At 39.9% G+C, this 27,698-nt stretch overlaps 2 protein-coding genes across 2 annotated transcripts in view; one reads left to right on the top strand and one right to left on the bottom strand.

Moving 5' to 3' along the window:
• The window catches only part of LOC107084302 (probable fructose-2,6-bisphosphatase TIGAR A), a 6,391-nt gene extending 4,668 nt beyond the window's left edge, over positions 1-1,723 (top strand). The window contains exons 4-6 of the mRNA XM_015374086.1: positions 427-504; positions 604-714; positions 1,081-1,723. Of these exons, the coding sequence (XP_015229572.1) occupies positions 427-504; positions 604-714; positions 1,081-1,470 (579 nt within the window). The 3' untranslated portion in view covers positions 1,471-1,723. The remainder of the gene's footprint in view (positions 1-426; positions 505-603; positions 715-1,080) is intronic.
• A 13,116-nt stretch (positions 1,724-14,839) lies between these two features.
• On the bottom strand, positions 14,840-24,728 carry fgf6 (fibroblast growth factor 6). The gene is made up of 3 exons (XM_015374103.1): positions 23,397-24,728; positions 22,696-22,799; positions 14,840-16,165 (listed from the first exon to the last, which is right to left on the bottom strand). Exons 1-3 carry the CDS (start codon positions 23,740-23,742, stop codon positions 15,989-15,991), a joined length of 627 nt encoding a protein of 208 aa, XP_015229589.1. The 5' UTR covers positions 23,743-24,728; the 3' UTR covers positions 14,840-15,988.
• Positions 24,729-27,698: the final 2,970 nt, after the last annotated feature.

The raw sequence follows: 27,698 nt of genomic DNA, 5'->3' as shown, positions 1-27,698 counted from the left end.
CTGCCTTTATAATCAAATTATTTTTTAAAATATAAAATCAGCTGTTATGATCATTCCTCAGTGCTTTAGTAGCCATTTTACCAACTGCTTTGTTTTACCTTTTAGTGGTTTCTTTGGCTGTTTGTTTATTTTTAAAATTTAAATATGTTAAGGTAGTGCTACTCCTACTTAATTTCAGTTTCATAGATGTTTTACCCTCTTCTGCTCACTGACTCTTTACTGAAGAGTGACGTAAAGAAATCCAGAAGTTATCATGCTGTAGGAGAAGGTGGTCTGTGAAAGGCAACATGCTTGAAAGCTAAACCTGCACATTTGTGGTTAAAGAAAAATACTGTAATCATGCTCACCAATAGTGATTACTTTGCAAGCCCCTATTTTAAGCTCTGTACTAATTTCTCCTACTGTCTGGTTCTGTTTGACCTCCAGACCGCTGAAAAGATCATGCAGCAAAACCGTAGTTGTCTGGGTCTACGAATGGTGTGTGACCCTTTGCTTAAAGAAAAAGTAGGTGGTTTTCACAGTACATAAATCTGCCTGGTTATTGATTTATTTGAAATATGTTAAAGCTTTAGGTTTTTTTTAAAATGCAGTGATATTTCCTAGAGTTTTGGAATTGCTGAGGGCGGACGGGTGGAGGACTTTAAAGAAATGGCCAGAGCAGCCGGGGAGTCCTTCCCAGACTTCACCCCTCCAGAGGGGGAGACTCAGCAGCAGGTGAGGTGATGTGCTTTGAGCCGTGATTGTATTCTTTTCTGTCCACCTTCAGAGCTCAAGTTGTGAATCAGTGAATCAAAGTACGTCACTGTCCCGATTAAACAGTCACTTCTTAGCTTTGCTTTGGTTCTGTTTGAGGTTGTGTGGGTTGGAGCCTGTGGCGTCAGAGGTAAAGGTGTTCTATTACAGACATGTCTGCCTTTACTTCCAGGATCTGCATACATTCTAGTCCAGCCCAGTTTATTTCCAACAAATGTTGAGATGATGATTATGCAGACAGTCTCCCACCTCTGTTCTGCATGATTGAGTTGTTTTGTGTTTTTCTGCTCTAGGGGAGATGTTTTTAACTGTTTGCACTTTGTTTAGGTGAAGGAGCGGGTCCAAAAGTTCATGGAGAAAATGGTATACCAGATTGGCACCGAACACTGGCCTGATGGAGGGCAAAATGCCGCCTCCGCAGCTGCCTCGCCAGAGTCATCTTCTGCTGCGGGGGAAGCTGATGATGGAGTCAGGAGCATACCTATCCATGCTTTAGTTGTCACCCATGGAGCTTACATGCGTGTGGCGGTCCGTTACTTTGTCGAGGAGATGTTCTGCAGCTTACCTCCAAGTTGTAACCAGCAGCTTATGTTCTCTTTGAGCCCTAACACTGGGATCTGCAGGTTCACACTCAGCATTACAAAGGAGGGCAGCAGGTTTATAGTTTTGGGAATGCAGTGTTTTTTTATTCACAGGACTGACCATATTAAGCAGTAGGAGAAAGAAAACAGGGGGAAACAAAATTACAACTCAATCATCCAATTCTAATATCAGTCAAAAATAGCCAAAGGGAAATATAAAGAGCATTGATTAATTCATCCAAACAAACCTGGTTTTATGTGGGAATAAAAAACAATGACTGTGGTTTGGGTCCATTTTGTTTATCTGTTTCCTTGTAGCCTTTTCCTGATAAACATAAACACGTACAACACTATTTCCAAATGTAGTTTTGGACAAACAATTCACAGATGCAGCTTAACAAAGTAATCAGCTAATGAAATCCAATCCAAATCTTTGCCTCGGTGTTGATAAAACCACTCCCACTGCATTCCTACTCACCTTTGTTGCTTTTCTTTCTAGATTTCTCAATTAAAATCACATCAAACAAATATGTAATTCTTCTGTCTCAAAAACAGCACATCACTTACCTTCTCTGCTGCTAAAAGCCCAATTGATGTCTTTTTCACATCGTAAATTGAGCTCTGCAGTCGTATTCTATGTGGTATACCATCCAAAGCTCTGCTGCCCGCATCCCCAACCACACCACTCCTCATTAGTTTCAAAGCCATTCATTGTTGGGTTCCTCCATACCTCAATGACCTGGTCCATCTACCTCTGCTTTTTGAACCTGGGAAGATATAAGAGTCTCCATCAGCTGCCCCTTCTCTCTGGTACTCACTGCCTCTGCTGCTCCCCTCCTGCCCCGACCCCTCTAACTTCAAGAAAGAAATCAAATGTGGGAATCAGGGTCGTCTTTTTTTCTCAATGACATTTTAGAGAAACCATTGATTAAAGTTGCTTACTTTCTCACACACCAGGTTGAATAATTTGAATAAAATACATCCTTGTTCTATGATTGGTTATGCAATACAGTGCAAAAAAACAATCCTGATTATGTTTGCAGCAACTCTTTAAGAATGTATTCTGCTCTGTTTTACATGTTAACTAATTTAAAATATGAAAAAAACTGCAACATTTTACACCTTTATGTGTTTATTCTGTTCATATATCTTGTAGTGTGCTGCATAAATTCAGGCTAACCATTTAGTGAAACAAGAACTTGAAAGTTGAAATGTAGAAATTAAAAAAATACTGTTAAACGCATTTTTGTAAGAAGTGGCATTCCATAGTTCAGGGGTCTGCCGCCTTTTCAGTAAAAAAAAAACTAAACATTTTGTCTACTGCTGCTAAAAAACATTTATCAAGAGCCAGAATAAAGATTTCATAAATGTTGAACGCCTTAGAAATAATCACTGATTTTGGAGAATGAGGTAAGATGAGTGATCCACCAAAAATGTGGAAGACAAAGATGTTTAGCCCCCCGTAAAAGTATAAAGCACAAAGTTACATTTTCAAAACATTACTTTCTTCCTTATACCAGTGATAGTGAGCTGTTGTAGATATTATATGCAGATTTTCAATGAAAAAAATACAGAAGAACCTTTTCTTATCGCCATAATATGTCAAATGTTTTTTTATTTGGTGTTTTTGGAGCCACAGGCTGCAGTCCCCTGCTGTATATTAACAATAAAATTGATGTTGATGATCTTAGTTGTCGTCATGGATGTAAAATGATGATAGAAACAGCTTCAATTAGAAAAATATTCTTTCCAGCGGAGTTTTGTATATATTTTAAAGATGTACGAATCTTCTGCTTGAATTGAATCCCAGAAACTGTTTTTATTTTTGTTTTATTAAATCCCAGAGAGCAGTTGCTCTAGACTGATGAAATACACCAAAAAATATCCTGAAGGCAGAATTCATGGGCTGGTTTCTTCCATGCTGAATGGCTGCTGCAGTGTGGAAAGGTTTTATTTTTAGATTTCCACAGTTTGTGCTGTAGAAGAATTTCATCATCGCCACTTTGTGACTTTCTGGTTGTTCATTACTTTGAACACGGGGGCCCTATGCTGGAAATAGCTTTGGGTTCTATATTTATCATCTAAGAGATGCAGGAACACAGAGGCGCCAGAGCGTTTGCTCCACTGGAAATCAGCGACTCTGACATTGTTGTGAATTAACTCGAGTAACAAAAGAGCAGAAAATGCCACAGGAGCAAACTGGGCTTTTTTTCAAAGAATTTTTTAAGAGAAGGTTTTCAGAGTTAGATCTCTTAAAACCCAAATCTTTATTTTGTTGTTAGTTCAGTAAACCTGTATCTGTGAAAGTGTGTCTTAAAAGTCCATTTTGTTTGTGCATTTCTTCATTTGGACCCAATTGGAACCGGTTGGTCCTGTGCCAGTTATATAATGGGTTACGTGTCTGTGTGTGTGTTGCTCCTGTGATCTGTGCAGCCTGTCCTGAAAATGACTGTTTTGTTGACGGTATAACCTGCAGGGAGTGCGGTCAGGTGTAATAAACATGTTGAACTTGTTAAAAAAACCTACAACAGATTTGTTTCAACAACAACCTGAACTTATTTTGTTGTCAGTAAAGCCATGCAATTTTATTTGTGTAACATCGTTCATATAAACGAGCTGAAAAAGGTTTAATAAAATACATTAAAAACAAGAAATACAGAAAAATAAGCATGATTTTAAACAGAGACATTAAATTGCAGAAATAAAAAGCTAAGATAAGCTGCTGCTGTTTTCAGGACCTTTCCAGGAACCTTTGTGTCAGAGCTGAAACTAAACTCTGCCTCAGTCTCCCTGGTTCTACTGTAGTAACACTGAATACTTGATTCACAAACTCTTTTTGATGTATTATTTGACAAGCAGGAGGTCCGTGCAGTGATGAGGAACTGGCTCTGATGTGGTTTTACTTCCCTGTTGGTCAGGACCGTGGCAGCAGCATTTTGGATGAAAGGAAGCTGCCTGGTTGATTAAAGACTTCTCTTCAGTAATCTAACCTAATCAACAGGGAATCCTGCACCAGTTGTTTGGTTTCCTTTCGTAGAGTAAAAAAATTTTTTTATGTTTTTTGGCAACACCTTTAAAGCACTAAAACGCTAAAATATTGATAGAGTTTATGGTTGTAAACAGTTTGATAAAAGTCTTAAAACACATCCGGGTTCTACAGATATTCTGTAGCCTTTAGAGTACATTTCAGTGACATTTTACCACGAGAGACCAAAATGCCAGCTTGAGGTCTTCAGGGGGGAAAAAGTTTTGATTTTTATTTTATTAAATTTGTAGGTAAAAAAATATAGTTTAGAACAATTACTATCTAAACAATCAACTTCAACACAATATTTGACCGCAACAAGTAAAGTGGTTCAGTTTCTTTAGACAATTCTAAAAATATGAAAGTCTTACAGGTTTGACTGCTTAAATTATAAGAACATCCAAAAATAAAATTTTATTCCAGATGTTTTTGTGTCTCTCCAGCAACTAGGAAATGCTGCACCCTTACTTTATTTTGCATGCTTTAATAAACCAGCCAGTCCAATCCTGTCTGTTAGTAAAAGTCACTGGATGTCTTTTTTGCAAATAAAGAAAACTTAAAGGAAACCTGCTATCATTAAAAATTTGAATATTTTCATAATGCATCAGAGGAAAACCTCTGATAAAAAAAAATAGAAATAATATCATCAAGTTACATGGGAAATGTGCATTCTAACATGATCTGGACATGGAATATAAATATTGAATAATAGTGGCACGAGTTCGGAGCCCTGAGGTATCCCACATGTGATTTATTTATTTCTTTATTTATTTCTTTATTTATTTCTTTATTTTAGCAGGACTTTATAGATAAGAAACAACATATCACAGTCCCAGAGTTTGATTTCTGCCGTGTGCAAAATGTCTTGGATGAAGAGAACTATTCTATCAGCAATATTCGAGGTGCAACCCAGCTAAAATGTTTTTACAACAGGGAGGCAAATGAAACAGGAAATAAAAAAATCGGCATTGTTTATTTCTAGTAGTATTCAGTTCTTCTGGATCTAAAGCAGCTTCAGGACTAACAGCTTCTTTAAAATCCTACCTTCATGCATTTTTTCTTTTAAAGAAAGACAAACAAATATTACACTAAATAGCATTTTTTATTTTGTATCAGAAATAAGACATCATGTAATATATAAATAAAAAAACACTAGGCGATAAAAGTTTCTATATCACACATTTCAATAAATAAATAACTTTCATTGCTGTGACTGTTGGTGTCCAGCACCTGATTACTTTAATGAGTGCTTAAAAAGAGCAGATTCTTTTAGTCTTTCATTCATGTAATTTTTTTTGGTTGTTTTTTTTTATATATATATCAATGGGTGGATATTCGGAGGTAGGCCTTTTTTAAAAAGATGTGAAATAAGCATTGCCTCATCTGGTTCAAGGATTAAAATTTAACAGACAAAAGAGGTTAAAGGACAGCGGGCCCAGACCTCTCCCTCATCTGCTGTTCAAACAGAGGGCCTGTACAAGCCACTGTGATCAGATCAGAGCTGAGATTACATTTGATTGAAGCTCTTTTCTCTCAATCTTTGATGCTTTTCTGTCAGACAAACAGGAGACTCACCCAAACTGTCCCTTTGTTTCTTTCTGGCTTTTTGGTCCCTCTGATTTTCTACTCCCAATATTCAGGCCCATAAACATTTCATGTCAGACATAAAGACTTTTATCTTCTTTTTTTTTTTTCACTCGGCACCCATGGGTCCAGTGCTTTATTCATGTTCTGCCCGGTCTTCGATGTTGGTCTTTACGGGGCTACCGTGTCCAGGGGGCCTTAAGACCTGCAGGGGGTCATCGCAGGATGTGATGGTTTCCTTGGACTGGGCCCCTGCTGGATTTTGTTCTGCATCCTTTGCAGGAGGTGCAGGATGGGACTCTGTTCTCAGAGGGTCGGATGGGTTCACCTCCTCACTCCTTCTCTGCCTCTTAACTAACCTCTCCAGCAGGGCTGAGGAACCCTCTGGCGGTGCCCGGTGAACCACCCTGAGATCCCGCCCACCCAGTTTGAGCCACCATTTCTCGCTCTCAAAGGAAAACATGTCAGGGTGCTCAGCGAGATTGAGCCAAACATGCCAGAAAGGACAACGTCTTCTATCCTTTTGCCTCTGTAATGGAGAAGAGAAACAGAAATATTTACAGACCTCTCAGTTCTGACCTCCTGATTCTGTTCAGATGGATCTAGAGGGTACTCACAGACTTGTACAGCTGTCCCTTTATGTCCACGCACAAGAACTGCTTCCTCCTCAAATCGAAGATCATCACAAAGTTGACTGGCTCTGTTGTTACTGGTAGAATGACTGTAAAATGGTGCAAAATAATTTTTAATTGGTGGGAGATAAATTGCTTGTTGAAAATGGGGAAAAAAAATCTCTGTCTATATTATTATTAGTAGTGGTATTGTTATTATTGTTATTAAACTTTTACTTGTTGTTTGGGCAGTTCTATGAACAACATAAACCTGTTTGCAATTTGGTTAGAACTCCTAAAACTAATGATTTGCTTAAAAATTAGCAAAATGTACCTTTTTTAATCATATCTTTATTTACAAACAAATTACAGCAAAAACTTAACATTTGGTCGTCTTAAAATGTTGTACTAAACAGGCCAATGTCTGGATTTGGTTTTCAGACAGCCTTACATTCTGATGAAAGGGATCTAATCTAACATAGAGTAAAGTTTTTGGACAAGCAGACTCACCCAGGTTGTCTCTATGGAGACCATTTCTCACTGATCCGTTCCGATCTGCGTAGAAATGTGTTGAACCAGCAGACAGACCTGCATGGGCTCCTTGGTCTGAGCTTCCTGTCTGGTGTTGACGTCGCTGTAGATGCTGGAGCCTTGGCCTCCCATCCACTCTTACAGAAACATGTAAGGCAATCAGGATGAGTGAGAGGGAAGCCGGTTGCATGATCAGCGGGGATGATTCGCTCTTCAAAAGCTCAAATGTTCAGGATGGGGTGAGGGCAGCTTCTGGAGGAGGAGAAAGTCCAACAGGTCTATTTAAACAGAGGGTCAATAAACTGGCTAACTCATTTACCAAAACGGCTCAAAGCTTACCTGCTTTCTTCTGCTTCACGCTTTAGGATGACGATCCTGAAGAACCAACTATTTTTCTTTGTGTGAACAAATATTTATCTGTATGGTTTTTCCTTTAAAAAAAATGTATATTTTAAAAAAAATAAGGGTAAATAAAAAGATAAGATTCTTAGAGGGATTCTGGTTTAATCATCTTTATCTGTTAAGGCTCAATAAAAGCAGGCAGGTGAGAATTACAGGCTCTGCTTTATTTATCTGAACTGATCAAAGTTTGTTATGTCAGTTTAACTCAGAAGAAGAGGAAGAGACCGCTTGATGTGGAACAAATGGCTAAATGCTCAGAGAGTCATGAAGAACAGTAATCACATCCTTACTGCGGGTCCAGACACCACATCAGACCATGCTGAGTCATTTCTAGGGATAATGATTGATACCTTTCTTGTTAATTAACTGTACAAGCTTCCGCTGCTCCCACTGTATTTCACAAGAGAGCGCGCCCTATCATTAATTGTCACACAGCTTGGCTTTTTTCCGGGGCAGCTCATAAATCCCTAGACACACTCTGATAAGATTCAGATTGTTCAGACCTTTTATTAAATGTTCAAAGTTGACATTCTGCAGGTAAACATCACAGCAGGTTTTAACATTTTAGATGAAAAGGGAGTTAAAACTGTAAAATATCCTGAAATCAAGTTTAGTCCAGACAAAAAAATAAAAATAAAAAAATTAAAATCTGGTTTTCTAAAAGACTAAAGATAAAGAAAGACTTCCAAAAATATTCCAATCCCTCTTTGCAGTAGGACCGCAGTTAAAATTGGCTGATGGGCCTATTGAAAATCAATCAATCAATCAATCAATCACTTTATAGTGCAGCTGGTCCACAAAGTGCTTTCACAGTTGAAGGTGGTTTGACAAGAATTTAAGTAAAGAAGAGATAAGATACAAAGCAATACAATTTAAAAGGTAAAGATATTGTCTGAATGGACACATCCAGGTAAGTTACAGATTAATCATCAACCATAACTAAAAAATAATGACGTTAAATACTCATTTAAACAGATGTGATTTAAGCTTAGATCTAAAACCTCTCAGCTATGCAATGGATCCCAGCTCTGTTGGAAAGGAGTTCCAGAAACTCAGAGCAGAAACACCAAACCAGCGGTGGATGAAGTACTCAACTGTAGTACTTGAGTGAAAGTACTCATAGTCAAATCTTACTCAACTACTAGTAAAAGTTACTCGGTCATACTCAAGTTAAGGTTTTGAAGTACTAATTTTTGAAAATATTTAAGTAGTCAAAAGTACATACATTTAAAAGTACATAAGTATTCAAAAATACAAATTAGGTTTTCTATCATCAGTACATTTTTTGTGTAATTTTCAGAGTAATTTTAAAGAACCTTGTAACTTTCAGAAACCACCTGAGGTATTGATGCGTAGAACCACCTGCTACAGATTCTACACCACCTGTAACTTCAGCATAAAAATTCAACAAAAAATAAGGACAGCTAATGTTAGAAGCGATTATTATTTCTCGTTTAAAAACAAACCAAAAAGAAAACAGGAGTGTCTTGATTCTTCTCACACTTTCACTATGGAATAGAGGTTTAAGGTTCAATCTATTATCACAAAGAAACTACACCTTTGATTTGAGAATTCATCCTGCTAAATAACTTGGCCACAAGGCAACATCTCACAGCTTGATAAAACTTATAAACTTTAAATAATATCTACCCTGAGTTTTGCACATTTGTGGAAAGTCATGCAAATCTATAAAACAGTGGTGTCCAAATTCAGTCCTAATGGCTGCTATCTCGCATGTTGATATTTTATTTCAAGAAAGGGAAGAAAGCAATCACGGATTACAAGTCTATGCTAAGCCCAAACAAACAAGTAATTAACAGCTTCATCGAAATGTAGCGGAGTGAAAGTTATAAGTGCTCCCCTAAAAAATTAGTCAAGTAAAGTACAGATCCTAAAAAAAATACTTAAGTACAGTAATCAAGTAATTTTACTTCGTTACTTTCCATCACTGCACCAGACCAGTGGATTTCCCCTGTTTCCGTGATCGTGTCCTTTGGACTTTTGGAGTCCTGATTGCAGTTGAAATAAAGCCCTGGTGGTAGTAATTAATCCACCATATCATTTAAGGACTGGAGTGTTTGAGTAAAGGAAACAGATTGCCTTAAATGCTTTAGGAAAGCTTTGGGTTTGACTTAATGCAACATAAAGAGTCCAGATCTTGTTTGGCATCCCACAATCCCCTGTTCTGTCTTCACCATCCAGGCTATGTCCTTGGTCTCCTGCAGAAGCGAGCGAGGGTCCAGTGTGTTTCAGTTTCCTGAAAAAGAAGAGTCATTGTTGGGCCTTGTTCACCAGGTGGGAGGTGCTGTCGGACCAAGAGAGGTCAGAGGAGATGGGAACTCCTTTATACTATCCACATGATCAATAAGATGTATTTTACAAAGAAAAATGAACATTTCTACCAGTAGAGTTTCAAAGCTATTAGAGATCAACCGCATAATCTCTCCAGCTGGACAATAAGACAAAGGTCGATCTGTTAAATACTTAAAATCTAAATGTACATTGGGGATAAAATGGAGGAAAAGGATGCAAATAAACTAAAGAAGAACTAGACACTAGACATATAATAGATTCTGCATACGGTCCAGGAGGAGCATCTATCTGCTCCTAAGGTTGTAGATCTGTTCCTTCAGAGGGAACTAAAAATAGAGCCTAAAAGGAATTATAAAATATTTGAGCCAAAACAACTTCAACTACCTTTTCATGTACTGCATAAAGAAAGGAGCAACAAACAGAGAAAATAAAGCATCTGCATCATGTTTGGCCTTTACTCCTTTGAACCTGAGCAGCTATAGCTCCTCTTAAATTTACCCTGCACTTCCAATCCAGCCCAACTCTATTTATAAGTACTTAAACTAATAAGCAATGGCACTAAAGCAAAAAACGTAAAAATACAGCAAATAAGATGATTCAAACTTGTATTAATAAAAGGTTAACTTGTGTTACATCTAAACTTCTTTTCTCTCAGATAAAACATCTGATGTATGTTGAACAAATACAAATCTTAACGTTATTTACATTACTGCAGCTGCATTTGCAAATTCAAACACCTACAAATATGTTTTTATTGACAGGTATCTTACCCCATACTCCCCCTTCACAATAACATACAGTGTTATGTTTGTTTTGCATATAAAATACTGATAGAAAATTTGGATATATGGTTGAAACAGAACAAAATATATATAAAAAAAAAAACAACCTTCAGTCACACTTTTATAGTTGTTTTATTTCTGATTTCAGTTGAAGTTCACAGATAAGGCAGAAGAAAATGTTTTCAAAGAAATGAATAATGTTTATTACCACCATAGTCACTGCTCAGAGGAAAAAACATTTATGTATGTATTTAATAATGAATAATTTACAGATCATAAAAGTTTAGAGGAACTGTAAAAAGTTTATGTTTTGTGTGAGTAGGATAGTAATTCCGAGTATTACTATCAGGGGATAAGGTCTGGAGAAGGTAGACCTGCATCAGCTGTTTCTCCTACATAAGTTGAAGTCTGATTGACCATGACATCACTTTCTCAGCATGGCCCCAGCTCAGAGACACTCACCATCCTTGACTGGTCCATTCTACAGCGGCAAATTTTAAAACGACTGAGGACATCCTGAGCTCAACAGAACATCGTGTCTGAAGCCTGACAGAGGCCAGGTTCTGCTGATCCTCCGGCAGAGGTTCAGAGACAAACAGGACAAAAAACCATTCACACACACTCACCCGTAAGGAGAAAAGCCAATTAACCTAACAGTCATGTTTTTGGACTGTGGGAGGATGCCGGAGTACCCAGAGAGAACCCAGGCATGCTCAGGGAGAACATGCAAACCCCATGCAGAAAGACTTCGGGCCGGGAATCGAACCTGCAACCTTCTTGCTGCAAGTCCACTGAGCAGCCCCCTTTAGAGAACATAAACATCAAACAAGTGGATTTTTGAGGCTTACCTGGAGACATTGATTTTAGGTGTATTCTGACAGCCAATCAGAAAGCAGAATATGCATCCTTCTTTTAAATGGAAATACTATTTAAAATTAGTTCTCCTTTTCATATAAATTATGTGATATCAAATCATGGAAGTAAAAACAAATTTGTATGAAAAGCCTCGTTACTAAAAACTGAGCAAATTTTCGGTTTCTGTTAAGTCATAATAATGAGCTTTAAGGTTCTGACCAGAAGAGGGCGCCCCAAGCTGATTTATTTTTGAAAGCCTGACATCTATCTTAGAATTGAGTTTCTCCATCTTATCTTAATTCAATAATATATATAATATAATATATATATATAAATATTATCTATATAATATTATTGGAGAAAAATAAAAATGCCCTCCTTTTATATCTTTAAAATAACAGATTTTAAAATATATTTGTATATCATTGATAAACTAGGAAAAAGAATATCCTAGTAGTGTTTTTTGTTTTGCTTTACTTATTTTGTTTTTCTACTTGTTTTCTATATTTATTTTTTTCTAGCCTGTGCTACAGATTAAACTTATGTTTTCTAAGTTGTATGTGATTTAAACAAAGCTTTAAAAAAAATCCTTTAAAAAAAAAAGGAAACATCAGGAAAAACACCCACCCATTGCCAAAAAGTTTAAAAAAAGTTTTTTATTGTCATCTCAGGAATACAGTTGACTGCTGTGCACAGCACATACGTACAAAAATAAAAGGAAAACCATTTGTAATATAGTTTTTTTCTCACTTATATTTTTTTCCAGAAACAAATGATTGGAGAAGTCTGTTTTCAAACTAATTTACAATCATTTCAATAATCTGAACTAAGGCAGAAGGTGAGGTATATGTTAAAAAAGAGGAGGGGGACTCAGAGGAAGCACTCTCCCCTCAGTGCAGGAATAGAAAACTGAGAGATAAACACAAAAAAAAGGCTGCCGGCTAACAGGGAGACACACACGACCCAAATCTGATCCCAGAGCCAGCCGCTCACCTCCCGTTCCCTGCAGACCAACACATTACAAAGCCAGAACAAGTCCAGACACTGGATCTTTAATCCAAGGGGTAAGACTTACCTCGCTCATTCAGAACTCTACATGCATCATGAGGAATTAAAGAAGAAAAGCAATGTTTTCTCATCGGCGAAATACCGCTTAGTCCTGCTATGGTACACAAACTTCCCTGCTTCACAAAAACATGCAAAAGTTGGAAACACTAAAATCCCTTTAAACTTTCCATAATCTGACAACAAATTTAAGATGGTTTAGACGGGAAAAATATATATATATATCAGCTCATTCTTTCCAGTTTCCACCCTGCTAATATGCAAATCATTTCTCTGAAGCACAGTCAGATGAGCCTGAAATAACACAGAGAGGCTGACAGGAACACAGTCCCTCAGATCTTCATTTTCAGCTTTGTTTAGGGAAAGTCAGGAAAAAGAAAATCAGCTCCGACACAGAAAACTGCATTCAGTGAAAAAGAAAATTCTAATTTCTCTAAATAAATGAGAAAAATCAGGCTCTAAACAAGAAGCTACAGGTGAGCAATCTCTGACAGGCTCACATTCAATCAAACCTAGATGACATCCTGAGAGTGACTGGATTCAGGGCTTCTCTCCAGCAGTTCTGCTGGAACAATGCGACAGTTTTTACTGGACCTTCTGCTACAAGTGATCCATCTCCTCTTCGTCCTCTGAACACGCTGCTTCCAGGCTTCCCTCTCTTCTACCAAAAACAACCAGCAGCATCGACATGGCAGTGACGCTGGAGAGGACAGGAGTAGAATAAGACAGGCGGAGTCCTGCTGCTTTTCCTCATCCTCTCACCAAGCTGCCCTTCCTCCTCTTTAACGCAAACAGCCATGAATGTCATGAAAAAGTATTTACCCCCTGCCACAGCGTCTCAATCACATTTACGTCCTGACTTTGACTAGGCCATTTTAAACACCTTATTTTCTTTTTACACATTCGCAGACGGACCTGGTGGCTGCTTTGGAGGATTGTTGTAAAACAGAACCCAAAATAAGGGTTGGAATTCATAGTTCCATCAATTACCGACACTTTCCAGTTTCTGAAGCAGCATAAAGGCCCAGACCATGTCACTACCAGCACCATGTTGGACTATAGGGAGGACGTTTTTGTTCTGAGATCCCTTTTTAGTTTTACTCGTGATGTACCTTCCAGACAAATTCATTTTGTCTCTTTATTGCACAACATATTTTCAGCAGTGGTTCTGGTCTTGGACAATTCTGCTCAGTTTCTCTCTTATTGTTTAAATATGACCTTTAAACTTAACTGAGGAATTGGTGCCTGCAGAGCAGGATTGCTCTGGATTCTCCTGGGACATCCAGGGTGAGTTCTTGGAGTAATTCTGGTAGATCAGCTGCTTCTGTGAAGGTTTTTCACCATTCTATGTGTTCTCCATGTTTGGATCATGGTTCTAACTATGGTTTTCTGAGCTCTTAAAGCTTCAGAAATGGATCTGTAAGCCTTTCAGACTAAAACCTAGGAGTCTTTGCTTCTCATCTGTTTTTTAATTTCTTTATGTCAGGACATTATGTGTTACTTTTTGAGATCTGTTAGTCTACTTCCTGTTGTGAGACAGGTCCTTTTTTTCCTACAGCTTCAAAGCTGTGGTTAATGACGGTTAATTCATGATTTAATGAGACGGGTGTAATTTAACCCCAATGTCAGATTCATCTGTATAGATTTGTTTCCTAATAAATACAAAAAAAATAAAAAATTAGACCCAATTTTTCGATCAACTCAGCTTACCTGAGTCTGATATTAATAGTTGAACATTGATGTGAAACATCGATGGATGACTAGAATAAAAATGGAAGCATGTAGGGGGTAAATACAGCTCTGTGTAATTACAGCTATAATAATGAACTAAAATCCAACTAAACTGAAAAGTAATGGACTGAAAACACAAGTGATAACTCACAGCCTCGTCTTTTCTAAGAAACAGCAGAAACAGGTGCAGAGCTCGGGGTCAAAGTTCGCCACGAGGTGGACGTGAACCAAATGCCAGCCTGAAAAACACGGAGGCAGACACCAAATCTCTGACCTCGCTTCTAAAGCGGCTCACATGCCCAACATTCTCAGAGGCTGTGCATCCACCGTCTGGTCTGACCAAAACAGCCAGGAGCCCGCCAGTCTGATGGCCGCTCAGACCCCAGCATTAAACGTGACCTCGCCAGGTCACGCAAACAATCAGAGCACCGCTCTTCCTCTTTATCTCCTTCAAGAAAAGATCAGCATCTGAGAGAAGGGTTGGAGTATTTCATGAATTCAAGTACCTCATGCTGCATGAAATGTTATAAATCAAACAACAGATATAGCTTCAAGCACTGAGATCAACAATCATCTGCAGCTGATCCAGGAACTTTTCTGTTTTTCCCAGACAAAGGTGTGTCTTTAGTTCCACTCATTTGAATAACCAGTCTCTACTTTTAGTGGCATCAAACCTGTCAGATAGCTTCCTTTGACTCTTAAATAATAAACATAAATAAATAAATAAGGATAAGTTATGAGTCTATAAAGTATTTTAAAAATGGCTATTCTAACATCTGTATTATTGTGCTACGATGACTTGCTCTCAATTCAGAGCAAATGACCTGAAACTATTCTATATGCATACTTCAAATAAAAGCACCCATACATACAGTACGCAGTCACTCTGAGGCTGGCCTCGGTAGCTCTGAAAATATAACCTTGGATTGTCAAAGCTCTCTTGGACATAATGTAAGGAAGGGTAAATCTAACTTTCCAAGAGGCTCCATTGGATCCTGTGCAGCATAGAGTCTCAGTTACTCAATCAATCTAACTATAGAAGGAGAATAAAAGTGGAGAAACTTCAGACCCTCGAGGAATTGGGCTAAAGCCCCCGGTGGTGTCTTGGGCAGCCATGACTTGCGTATCATTCCTATTTTTGACTTGAGCACCACATTTCTCACATGCAATGGTGAGGGGGCCGTAAGAAGGAATTCAAGGCACAGCCACCTCATGACGCAGCAGGAAAAACCACCAACAAATTTGCAGGAGCTCCAGTTGCCCCGACAGTAACAGAACAATCCCCCCTCAAGTCTTTTTTTAGGGATCACAGCTAAATATGTTAAAGTAAACAGGCTTTATGGAAACTTCATGTGCATTTCTACTTTTTCCTCTCATTACGGTTCCTTGAGGTAATCCATCCCACTTTGCAAACCGTTGTCCACTGGTAGGGCGCAGCCTGGACCGTTCCAGCGAGCACCAGGGAAAACCAGAGGGCCAAATCACCGCTCCCTCTTCCCTTCCCATCACCAGACGACGAAACTTATGTAAGCAGCTCAGAATGCATTTCAGTAATTTCTAAAACAAAGTCAGCTTCCCAAATATACATAAAAAGTTGAATAAATATCAGATATATCCGCGTTTCTTTCTTTTGAAGTCCATGTTGTGGTTTCGTGTTTGTACGTACTTATGTGGTTTTTGTGTTACCTGGGATAAAAATAACTCCACATGTGCAAATAAGTTTGTTATTGCCAGTTTTTTTTTTTTCTCTTCTGATCATATTCGGGGTAAGAAGTGCGTCACAGTCATGGCAGTAGTGGCCTTGTTGCCCCTCTTCACGCGGCCATGCTTGCTCAGGGCTATGTAGAATCCTCTGTACACCAGAGACTCGTAGGCATTGTAGTTGTTGGGGAGCAAACTCTCCTTGAATTTACACTCATCATGGAAGACTGTCTGCAGGGAACAAAGACACATGGAAGGAAGACTGTTAGAAACATGAGCGGAAACAAACTTCACCAGAGTTAAGAGCCAAAAAAAATCTAAAAACATTGAAGGTACAAAATAGAAATACTGGACAATAAGCAGATATTTGGTTTTAAAATAATTTTTTTAAGAAACTGTGATCAGCCCTCTAACACAGGAAGATACTACAGTATATGGATGATAAGTCTTCACTAAGAAATGAGAGCAGCAGCCTGAGGACTCCGTCTGAAGCCGATTCACCAGCCCTGCTGTACAAAGTTTAGCTTCTGCAGATCTCAACATTATAAAGGTGATGCTTCTGCCACAAGCAGAAAGGTTTTTCTCTTAGCTAAAGTCTTCTATAGAAGCTTTTAAAAACTGTGTGCAATCCTGTCCCTAAAAGATTATTATTATTCCTTTCTTTAATGCTGTTTTAGCACTTTTCTGTCTACTTTTAAAAACGGGTGCAGACCTTTCTATTTGAGGTAAGAGTGGCTCAGGTTATCCTGCGCATAGTTATGCCACTATGGGCTTAGGGCGCTGGAGGACATAAGGACCACTCTCATTGCTTCATTCTATCTCTATTTTCCAATTCTGCAATATTTGTTTGTTCATTACCAAACTTAATGTTCTCTCTGCTCTTTCTCGCCATTCTAGCTTCATCTGGCCATCCTGGGGGTAAATATCAGCTTAGATGCCATACTCAACAGCTCCACAGACAAAACTATGAGCTAAGGTTTAATTGTGACTATATGTTTTCTCTCACTAATCCATTTTGCCATGAAAACTGGCTCAGAGCTCATTTACCCAATTGTTTCATTCCTAGACAGAGACACCTGGGGAGTCTCTGTCAACTGTGACCATATCTATCTAACACATAGAGTAATTATGGATCAGTTTTTCTAAGTTCCTTTTGTGTGTCTGCCTGTTTTCTCAAACCCACATTCAGCCTCTGAAGAAGACCACTCTCTGAAGCTGGTTCTGTTGTTGGTTTCTTCCTATTAAAGGGAGTTTTTCACCTCCACTGTCACTGCATGCATGCTCCTGCAGGGGATTGCTGCAGAGTCACCAACATATTGCAAGCAAATATCTGCTGTTGCCACATGCTCACTCATTTAGAGTGAAACCTACAAAGTCAATGGCTCAATACAATCAGGTTTTCCTTAAAGAAACTGTATATGACTGAATTGTTTATTTAAAGAGCCTTGAAGTGACACGTGTTGTAAATTGGTGCTATGTAAATAAACAGAAGTTTTCAATCAAGCTGTTTTTTCTTCATACGTGCTGTGTCCATTTTGATTTTGCTGGATCACCAACATGTGATGGACTGGCCGTGTCATTTTGTTATCATACCTATAGCTGATTCCTCTGTGGTGGACAGAAGGACAGCAGAAGAGAACAGATGCGTGGAACAGCTAGACTCACACAGCAGACACACCAAATATGGAAACATTTGAGACTCTTTTTTCTTTACTAAAAGTTTGACTTTCAAATTTCAGAGAGGTTGCTAGTTTCCTACAAGAAAACTATTAATACTGCCACAATCAACACAAAGAAAGTAGCACCGCATCAAATAACAGCCAACAGGACCTAAAGACCCCTAACCAGAAACTAGGGGTTTTAGTCAGAAAGTACTCTGGGATCTTGTTGTCAAACAGTAACAGTACTGGAAACCAGTACTGTTACTGCCTGTAGATCACGGGGGCGCTGCTCCCTTGCATTAAGAACATCGCGGACAGGCGCTGCCTATCCCGGGCTCACCAGATCCTCTCCGACCCCACCCACCCCAACCATGGACTCTTTTCTCCCCTGGCGTCTGGCAGAAGGTTCCTCAACATCTTTTGCAGAACTACCAGACTACTGAACAGTTTCATCCCCCTGGCCATCAGACTGTTTAACGCCACATAACACTCCTCCACCCCCCCACCCCCAAACATCCATGGACATGGACAATACACGCACCTTAGTTTAGTTTTGTCTTAAATGTAATGTTTCGTTTAGCAATAACTCAACTTATTGATGTTACTTCTTGCAATAACTCAGTGCAATATATATGCATATATATATATATACTTCTTTACCCTGTATATAGCTAGCTCTTAGCTCTTATTTATAGAAAACATATTTATTGTGCAGGAATAAGGTCTTAGCTCTGTTACACTGGTAGCCAAGTAATCGACATTTCTTTGTCAAGATTCACCTTGTGTTTTTTGTGCAATGACTATAAAGGAAGTCTAAGTCTCTTAGTCTAAGAAGCTCTGGTGCGAGCCGACAGGTGACAAAGACTCGTAGGTAGGTGTTGAAAAAACCTACCTCAGAGACAGTTCGGTTGCCTTGACCCAGATGACTGTGAATTTATAAAGGCATGATTAGAGGAAAAGGCATTGTTGAGGTTAGAGAAAAAAACTGGTCAATTGGGTGTAGAGAGTAGAAAGACAATAGCACCTTAAACTTCATTTGATTTCAACGAAGTAAAACAGGTATCATTTTTAAGCTGATGGGCTACAGCAGTAGAGGACGGCTACAAAAAACACTAGCACAGGAAAACGAAGCTACAATCTACAATTCCCCCAGAACTGGACCAGATAAACCAGTTTCAGATTCAACAATTCAATGCAATGTGCTGGGTTTCTTTAATCAGAAAGGTTTCTCACCAAACTGATGGATTTAACTTTGCAAAACACCTTGGTGGCTCTGGCAGTGAGGGGACATCCTATAACCAGTGAGATGCTGGGTTTAAGCCCCCTGCTCCACCTGTCTCTCTCAGTTTGTTCTTGGGCGGAACGTTTCATCTGCGCTGCCTGCTGTTGGGGATCAGGAGCCAATTGGTGCCGATTTATGGCAGCTTAGCTTGGTATCATCTGCATGTATCATCTGCAAGGTAGCTGCTTTTAGGATCCCTGATAAAAACACTCTACATATATACAGATTAACTTTAGATTACGTGTTGGAGCAACAAAACTAAACCAGATTAAATGAAAATTGTCAAAGTGTAAATAAATCTAATGATGCAAAGAAAATGTTTGATGAATGACAAAAGCCTGATACGGTAACACACTACAGCCTATGATTGGAACTAGACATTCCATCTTTATCTGACCCCACATTTCTGTTATTTATTGCACTTTCTTTGAATACTTCTCCCTAAAGTTTAGTGGAAAAAAGTTACATATAAATTGTAAATCCATACCTAAATATTGCATCTTTATTGACATGTTTTTTCTGATTAGATTTTTATTTATACTGGTATTCTTAGTGAGATCCAAAATCTAATTTTCAAATTTTACAAACTAACAATACAAGTAGTTAAAACAGTCTAAGACTTAAAAACAAGAGCAACTTGAATATATATATTTATATCTATATTTTTAATAGCAAAAGTTTTAACTCTTGCAGAGCAATCAAAGTGGACAGCTTCAGTTCCTGCAGTAGATTATTTGATGTTGATGGGACAGTTTTCTGCCTCCAATAAATGAAAACATCTGCAAAAAGGAGCCGTGATAAAGATTTAATGACTGCTTCTGATGTCCCCCTTCAGGAGTCATAATGCTATGTCTAATTAGTGTAGAGAATTGAATAAGAAGCTTTGATCATGTATGTTTAAACCTGATGTTCTATTAAATATGATCATATATGAGAGGTTAAATGGTGAATAAAATGTTTAGGAAGCAGTAGCCCATTAACAGCCAGGATGGAAAGCTGAAGGTTTCTATCATCGTGGACAGATTCATTCTTTCCTGATAAATTTATTCTCATGCTCGGGAAAACATTTAAAAGATTTTAGAAATTTCATCCTCTGAAAAAACAAAAGGTTTGTCAATCTTCAGAAGTTTTTTCCATCAACTGGGAACAAGAAACCAACACAGTTCCCTTCAGGTGCTTCCATTACAGGCAGACTGGTTTCAATCTCTGCAAAGATTGAGGAAATAAATGAAAACATCCTGTAGCACATCTAGTGTTTTCCATGTCAGCATGCAGCAGTGTTCAAATGGACTGAGGAACAAAAGCTGCTGGTAACCACCATAACTTTCTAAACTTTGACCTTTTTCAGGAATAAACCTCCAGTCAAAGGGTTACACAGCTCCCATTAAAGCAGCTGCTATGCTGACCTGCCTGCAGCCCAGATCCGCCTCAAACTGGACACTTAACATGTACTGAACTCAAAAAACATCCAACATTGCAATAAATGTTTGCCTGAATACTCCAAAATTTGAAAAGGTGACATCCCCTTTCTTCATGTTCTCCATAAAATATACTTTTACATTAAAACAGCTGATCAGCTCTTGATGATTTCTAAACAATGTAAATATCTTGCATATTTCATGAAATGTATTTTTTTTACAAAACATTTATACTAAAGTTTCCTCTCTGCATCTTTGCAGATGTGTCATAATAAAATAACATTAAGAGCCTGCGATGCTGAGCTGGCAGGAAGCATGTGGCCTAATTCAATCACGTATCAGCTCACCAGCCAACGCTTCATCACTCAGACCCGGATAAGCAGCTGCATTCTGTCTGTCAGATATGCGTCCCACAAGGAGCGAGCAGCCATGTGTCGGCACGCCTCCTCTTAACACAATAAACCCCTCACCCACCGGGGGCCGTGTATATATTCATTACTGTCCTTCCACTGCCTCAACAGGCTCAAACTAGACCTGCTGAACGATTTCTATTGATCCTCATCAATGCCTTCCATATGTATGAGAAACGTTCATAAAAGTGCAGAATATCAATGCAATAAAAGCTCATCCATTCCTCTTCTACCCAATTATCAGAATAAAACAAATGACAGACAAAAGCCTCTAAGATGGTATAATGGGTTAGCCTGCAGACATGTTCGCATAGCTAAAGTATTCATAAACATTTACATTTCATTGAGTCCAAGCAATGAAAACAAAGAAAAAAGGAAATATTTCATGGTTTTCAACGTTATTGAAAAAGAAATCGCACCCCCTCTAGCTGCAGGTGTTCTGGGGTCTGTCTCTTCCAGCCTAAACATCTCAAACTATGCCAGATTGGATAGAGAGCTTCTTAAAACACCAGTTTTCAAGTATTTCTAGGGATTCGTAGTTGGATTTGTGTCTGGACTTTGACTAGGCCATTGTAACCAAAGAATTTTCTATGCTCTAAACCATCCATTACGTCACTGGACAGTTTTTTTTAATGCTTTTTTGGTATTATATACACTCTTTGTATATTGTCTGTTGTATTCTTATCTTTAATGGCATCTTGCTCTAACTGTTTGTACTCTGTTTGTATATATGCTACTGGAACCAGAATTTATGTGAAGGAGTAATCCAAAGGGACAAATAAACTTGAGTCTTAGTGTTCTGCTGGAAGGCGAACCTTCATCCCAATCTCAGGTCTTCTACAGACTCTATCAGGGTTTCTTTCTGGATCATCCTAGTTTAGCTTCATCCATTTTCCATCTTTGTTCCTGTTGAATAAAAGCCTCCTCACAAGATGCAGATGCAGCCACCGTACTTTTTTCCACACATAGGGATTTCCATTTAAAGCCAAACTGTTTTTCTGGCACCTCTGATCAGAGCTCCTTCTTCTGTGTCTTCCATATGGTTTGCAATTAACCGCACAGAAGACGTCCTCTGGATTTATTCTGAGTCCTCTTCCATCAAGACCAGATGATGGAGTTCATCACTAATATTTATCCTGTCAGCAGTTTGTCCCACCTGAGCTGTGAATCTCTGGTGCTCCTACAGAGTGAGCATGGTCATCTTGGCTGCTTCTCTGATCAATGCTCTCCTCCTCCAGCTGGTGGATTTCCATGTCCTTGTAGACCCATCCTCTCTCCATGTTCAGATGGATCAATCTTAGCTCTGGAGATGTTCGTTATGGGAGTTTGTTCTAATAACTTAGGCTGCTGATGTTCTAAGGCTGAAACCAGAACACCTGCAGTTAGACCCTGACTTGGCTACACAGCGGTTTGGCTGATTAGGGACCCCATGAAACCAGGTGGTTGCACTGGATTTTATTTTAGGGATATCTGAGTAATGAGGGCTGAAAACCATGACTTTCCTTCTCCTCTGTGTTGTTCTGTCACCAAAATGAGATCAAGTGTAAAGGTGTGAATACTTTTGCGGGGCTTTTGCCGACCCCTGCATGCACAACGTGCAGCTCCCTGTGAAATAAACACTATGGCCTTTAAATTGAATTTGGGTTCTGCTGACAGGCGGCGGGGGGTTTCCCACCTTCTCCCACCCAGGACCACATTACCATCCTGAGGTCTGAATTCTGCATCTGTTAACCTCATCATTACTCGCCCATAGGCCAGCATGCCTCAAAGGCCAGCTTTAAATAGAGCTTTATAAATTCCTGATGGAATTAATAATATATGGATTTCACAACACAGAATGTGAAGCTGGCAGTGAGGCTGGCGCAGCAGAGCCAACCTGGAAGATGACAGCCAGCTTAGAGCAGGCGAGGATCTGCAAAGTGGGCATTGATTTTTTTGGGGGGATCTAATGAACATTACAGGCAATAAATGAAATTGTGTGCATACCTACCGTTCCGTATAACCTCCCACGGCTGTTCATTGCGACAAAAAACTCACTCTTCACTCCATAGAGGCTCACCACTCCCCTCTCCACCGTGGAGATCTCTATCAGACCTGGTGCAGGACACAGAGTGGTCGTGTTAGAATGCAAATAAATGAGAGATCATCCAAGCATCATCTGCAAATGTTTCATTCTGCCTGACTGGGAGCTGCGCGCTTTGGGTGTAACCTTGCTGCGCAGCATGCGTTGCCTTTGTTCCGCATCCGTCGCTCCATCTTTACATGGGCATCCTTGCGCGTCAATTAAGCGCGCTCTGGTTAGTGCAATTATTGCAGCAAATACATCTGACGTGCACTGCTATGCATTGGCGGGCGCTATGGCTCCTGGTGCGCCCTCACAGGGCTGCGTAAAAATAAGTTGAGTCTAAAAGCGTCCATACATTCATGACATGGTTGAGCTCGAAGAGAAGGGGGGAGGAGGGTGAGAGAGAGAGAGAGGGGAGATGAAGGAGGATGGGGGTGTTCAGTGCTGATGGATGCTTGTTTTTAATAGATATGTCTTTGCTCTGGAAGAAACTCAATTCTCCCTGTGAGTCGGATGAGATATGGTCATGCAAATGAATAGAGGGGATAGACTATCCTGCGCACCGCAGATCCATGCTCACTGCCTCTGCCTGTCTACTGCATTACATTGGTGGAGGTAGAACTCACTGTACTGGTTCTCATTATGTACACCGTTTATCCTGCCGTCGGGGAGGACCTGAAGGTGAAACCCGATGCCCACGTTGCAGTAGAGCCTCCGCACTCTTTTGATGCCCAGCAGGTAGTCAGTCTCCCAGTTCTGCTCCGGTTTCTCCCCGGAGATCCCCAACACGGAGCGGGAGAACAGGGTCTCCCATCGCTTCTCCAGCAAAGTTGCGTTCGTCCTGCCGCTCGGTAAAGGGTACGCTGACACGACCCCCAGCAGAAAGGCCAGGAGAAGCGCCGCGGTCAGCGTCCAGTGCGGCGTGCCGGCCTCGCAGGACATACTGACGAGGTGCCTTTGCGCAGCGGCCATCCGGTTTACCTTCGGGCCACGTGGTCGAAATTAATGACCCTAAAAATACCGCTCTTCTTGTTTTGCTTCCTTCGGCATGCTGGCTGAGGGTTATTTTTGGTGAGCGGATCAGGGCTCTGGGCATGAAACGCAAGCCCCGGTGAGGAGGAGGAGAGGAGACGGGAGAGTGCGCGGTGGAGCTGGAGGTGATGGAGATGTTGGTGGTGGTGATTACCATGTTTCGCAGCTCCTCTGCGCCCCTCTCTCCCTCTTTTTTCCCCCTCTCTCTCTCTCGGTCTGCGCCTCGGTGAGAGTCCACCAATCCTCCGGGCTGTCAGTCACCGATCAGCCTGCTTCTACCGCGGCCAGCAGATCGCATCCCTGGATGACATCATGGTGACTTCACTCGGCTGATAACGAAAAGCACCGAGTCAGTGTTGGGCAGCCTGTTGGACAGGAGCAGATGAAGCCTATTGGTGAGGATCAGCGGCCTGGGACGTGATGGGGCTGCTCCCAAATTGGGTCGGGCGGTCATATGTCCGAGGGGCCGCTTCCTTATTTAGAAAGAAGGTGTAAAAACAGGCCCACTTGTCACCGGAGAGCAATGACAGGGCTCTTGTGGTTCCCACTTCTTCAGCCGCGCAGATCAAGAACTTTTCCACGCAAAAATGTTTTGGTTTCCCCCCCCCTTAATCTATATTAAGTCAGGTGCGCCAGAGAGCCCCTTAGGGCGCAGGGGTCAAGAACCCCTTCACTAAGATCCAATCAGATTCAAAGTCTTTAAGGTGTGAAATTCTCATCAATTATTTGACTCTTTAGAAGAACAGAGCTATTAAAGGAGTCTGAGGAGGGAACTGACCAGTCTCGCAACAAAGCGGCCCTCATTCCATTCCCAGCATGCCATTATGAAGGCTGTCATCTCCTCCATGTAACGGAGAACACCAGCACCACCACCAGCAGCAAACCAGTGCGTCTGTGGGGTCGCACCAGCAGCTCTGAAGCGCACCACTTCCTCCATGCCTCCAAAGGATGGCAGCCTTTCCCCACCTTACAGACGACTGGACCTGAGCACACACTTCATGGATCAGGAAGCAAATGCAGCAGAAGTCAAATTTTAGAAATGCTATTTTTTTTTCCATATCTGGAAAAAAAATGCATGGTGGATTAATTCCACAGATACGTTTTTCAGTGCCCCCTTTAAGTCTTCTGACTTCCAGCTTAAGAAATAAGGTCCCAAAGGGATTTAACCTGGAAAACAGCATCTCCATCAGGCTCATCAGCTTAAAAAAGCATGGAGATCGCTAATATGTCCTGGTATGCCAGCAGATGACTTGGGAACTATTTAGGACCGTTAATTGTTAATTGGAGAAAACCAAACCCAATGAGGCATGCTTTGGTGGGGTAGTGGTTAGCGCACATGACCCATGTTTGGAGGTTTTAGTCCTCAACGTGGCAGACCCGGTTCAGATCTGACCTGTGGTCCTATACCACGTCTCTCCCTCTCATACCCTTTCCTATCAGCCTACTGTCCAAAAAGAGAGCCATTAGTGCTGTAAAAACTCAAAAAAATATATTCTTTGATGTTAGATTAACATTTCATATGAAACAGAACTTGTTTTTTTTTCATTAAGCTGGAAGAATCAAACAACTCCCTCTCTGTGGGATGACTTGCAACCTCATTTTAAATGATTTTCAGTTAAATTGAGGAGTTTCTCAAAGTGTAAAACTTTTACAGATTGCTCAGGGACGAGTCAGTGATTATGCAGTTCTTTTATTCGGTATAAAATCTATTTGGTAACTGCATATGTTTACACATCCAACAGATCTGTAACAGCTCACATCCCCAAAGATGAGCTGGAAAAAGTTCATATCAAAAATATTATATTTGGCTTTCACACAGTCTGACAGTTGGCACTTTTGTTTTTAAATCAAACATATTTGGTTCAGAGAAAAGTTTTCATCGACTCGGTTACAGATCTAACGTAAAAAGAACAAAAAGAAACCGGAGAGGGAAACAAAAACTAAACAAAGGAGAGAAAACCTCTACTGTGAGACCAGAGCAGATAAACCTCTACATTTTCATTTCAAATGGACATCTGATCAGCCAGATGCTGAGGTCTTTCCAGCTACAGTAGGAAATAAATTAGAGCTTTATAACATCTCTATACAAATAATTTATCTTTCACAGAAACAGCCTTCAACCCGGCACCAGACGATGCAACACACAGTCCCTTAGTTTAATACACACCGTTTAGTGAGAAAAGCATAATAAATAAGTACATATGTACAGAAGAGGTTAAAGAATAAAAACAAGCAGGCACTTGTTACAATGCCAGACAATTGGACACATTCTGAATGGAAAAGCTCCTGCTGGGTCCAAGGCTGGCATTTTGAGCTGGTTCTGGTGAACGGCTCCAACACTGAGCTGAATCAACGCATGAATCGGAACACGGCGGGTCAGGGCAGGGCCTTTAATAAACTTAAACCTAAAAAGAAAAAGAAAAAAACACACCGCAGCTTCCAGATCTTCACCCTCAAAGCTGAGAAGACAGACACACACGGGATGAGAGGCTCATCCACACGCAGCGTCTCTCCAGAGCGGTTGCTATGAAGACGGTTTCCATGCAACGCTACGTTAATCGTTTTACCACCACCTGCCCATCTGGATGGCCTAGATTGTCGTTTGGATATGCAGCAACATGCGGAGCGTCATTGGCAGCGGAAACTAGACCAAGCTGTGACCCTGACTGCGGTCCATGTCGGAGGCAAATACTAATGTAAACAGCATTAGAAGTCCTCGAGTCTAGAAAAGTTCTGCTGGTTTTACAAAGGACTTTAAAACGGCTACTCCAGTTGAATAAGAGACACTTTAGAAGCAGTGCAGTTAAATATTTCCCCTCAGCAGATTGCATAAAGTTCCCATAGGGATCAAATAGAGTCTGAAGGTATTCAAAGTAACTCTGTTCTAATGTTTTGGGGGGCGGGGGGCGAACACATTCCAGGGTCGGTTTAGCTGTTCTCCCCTTTTTAACTCTAAACTCTGATTTCGTACCAATATGTGTTTGACGTCATGTAACATTTAAAAAGGGTCGGCCTGTTCCCTAAGACTCACTGTGCCCAGCTGTTTTTTTAAATAAGGTCTGTTTACCAATCATGGAGAGCAGAGAAAACCTCTGCATAATGGCTGAATCGCAACAGTGATACAGGGGCTACACTCAAAAATATTTCACCTAAATTTTAAGATTTACACAACAACATACCGCTTACTTTTTTTTTAATTTTATTTTTTTACATAGTTTTAACACAAACCAATTATATAAACCTTACATGATGCATATTTATTAGTTTGTGTAATACTAATGAGTACTTAGTTCAAATACATAAAGCTTATTGTTTTATTAGCTTAATGTAACTCTGATTTTTATGCAATTAAACAATAAATTATGTATTTAAAATAAATAGAATAATTAGTATTCATTTTGAGAACTTCATTAGTTCTAAATTAACGGTCTGCAACCTTTAAAATCCAAAGCTTTGTTGACTGACTATATCCTCAAACTAAAACAGTTATTATTATCTTTGTTAAATATATCCTACAGATAATCTGTTTCCATTTAAACATCCTACAGTTTATTTTATTTATATTAGCTTTAAAATGAGGAAAATACTGAAACATTTCATAAAGAAAAAGAAAACAAGAAAATGTAAATTGTGGTATATTTTTTTGCATCTCCTTGAACCCCAGTCGGCCTCGGCAGATGGCCGCTCACACCGAGCCTGGTTCTGCTGGAGGTTTCTTAGGGTTAAAAGGGAGTTTTTCCTCTCCACTGTTGCTACAAGCATGCTTAGTGTGAGGGATTGCAATCGAGTCAATCCACTGGTTTTCCTTAAATAGAAAACTTTGAATCAATCTGACTGTATGATCTGGGAAAAAGTAAAGTGCCTTGAGATGACATGTGCTGTGAATTGGCGCTATA

This window comes from Cyprinodon variegatus, unplaced genomic scaffold (assembly GCF_000732505.1).
Source record: "Cyprinodon variegatus isolate N-32 unplaced genomic scaffold, C_variegatus-1.0 Scaffold97, whole genome shotgun sequence".
Classification (NCBI taxonomy): Eukaryota; Metazoa; Chordata; class Actinopteri; order Cyprinodontiformes; family Cyprinodontidae; genus Cyprinodon; species Cyprinodon variegatus.
Note: the sequence above shows the minus strand (reverse complement) of the source record. Positions and strands in the feature narration are given on the sequence as shown.

Excerpts from the sequence above, each read along its gene's own strand:
- fgf6 (XM_015374103.1), bottom strand. The coding sequence starts at position 23,742 with ATGGCCGCTGCGCAAAGGCACCTCGTCAGTATGTCCTGCGAGGCCGGC. Across the intron at positions 22,800-23,396 it reads ACATAATGAGAACCAGTACA|GTCTGATAGAGATCTCCACG; the intron begins GTGAGTTCTACC and ends GTCCTGCACCAG. Across the intron at positions 16,166-22,695 it reads GTGGGAGGTTATACGGAACG|ACAGTCTTCCATGATGAGTG; the intron begins GTAGGTATGCAC and ends TGTTCCCTGCAG.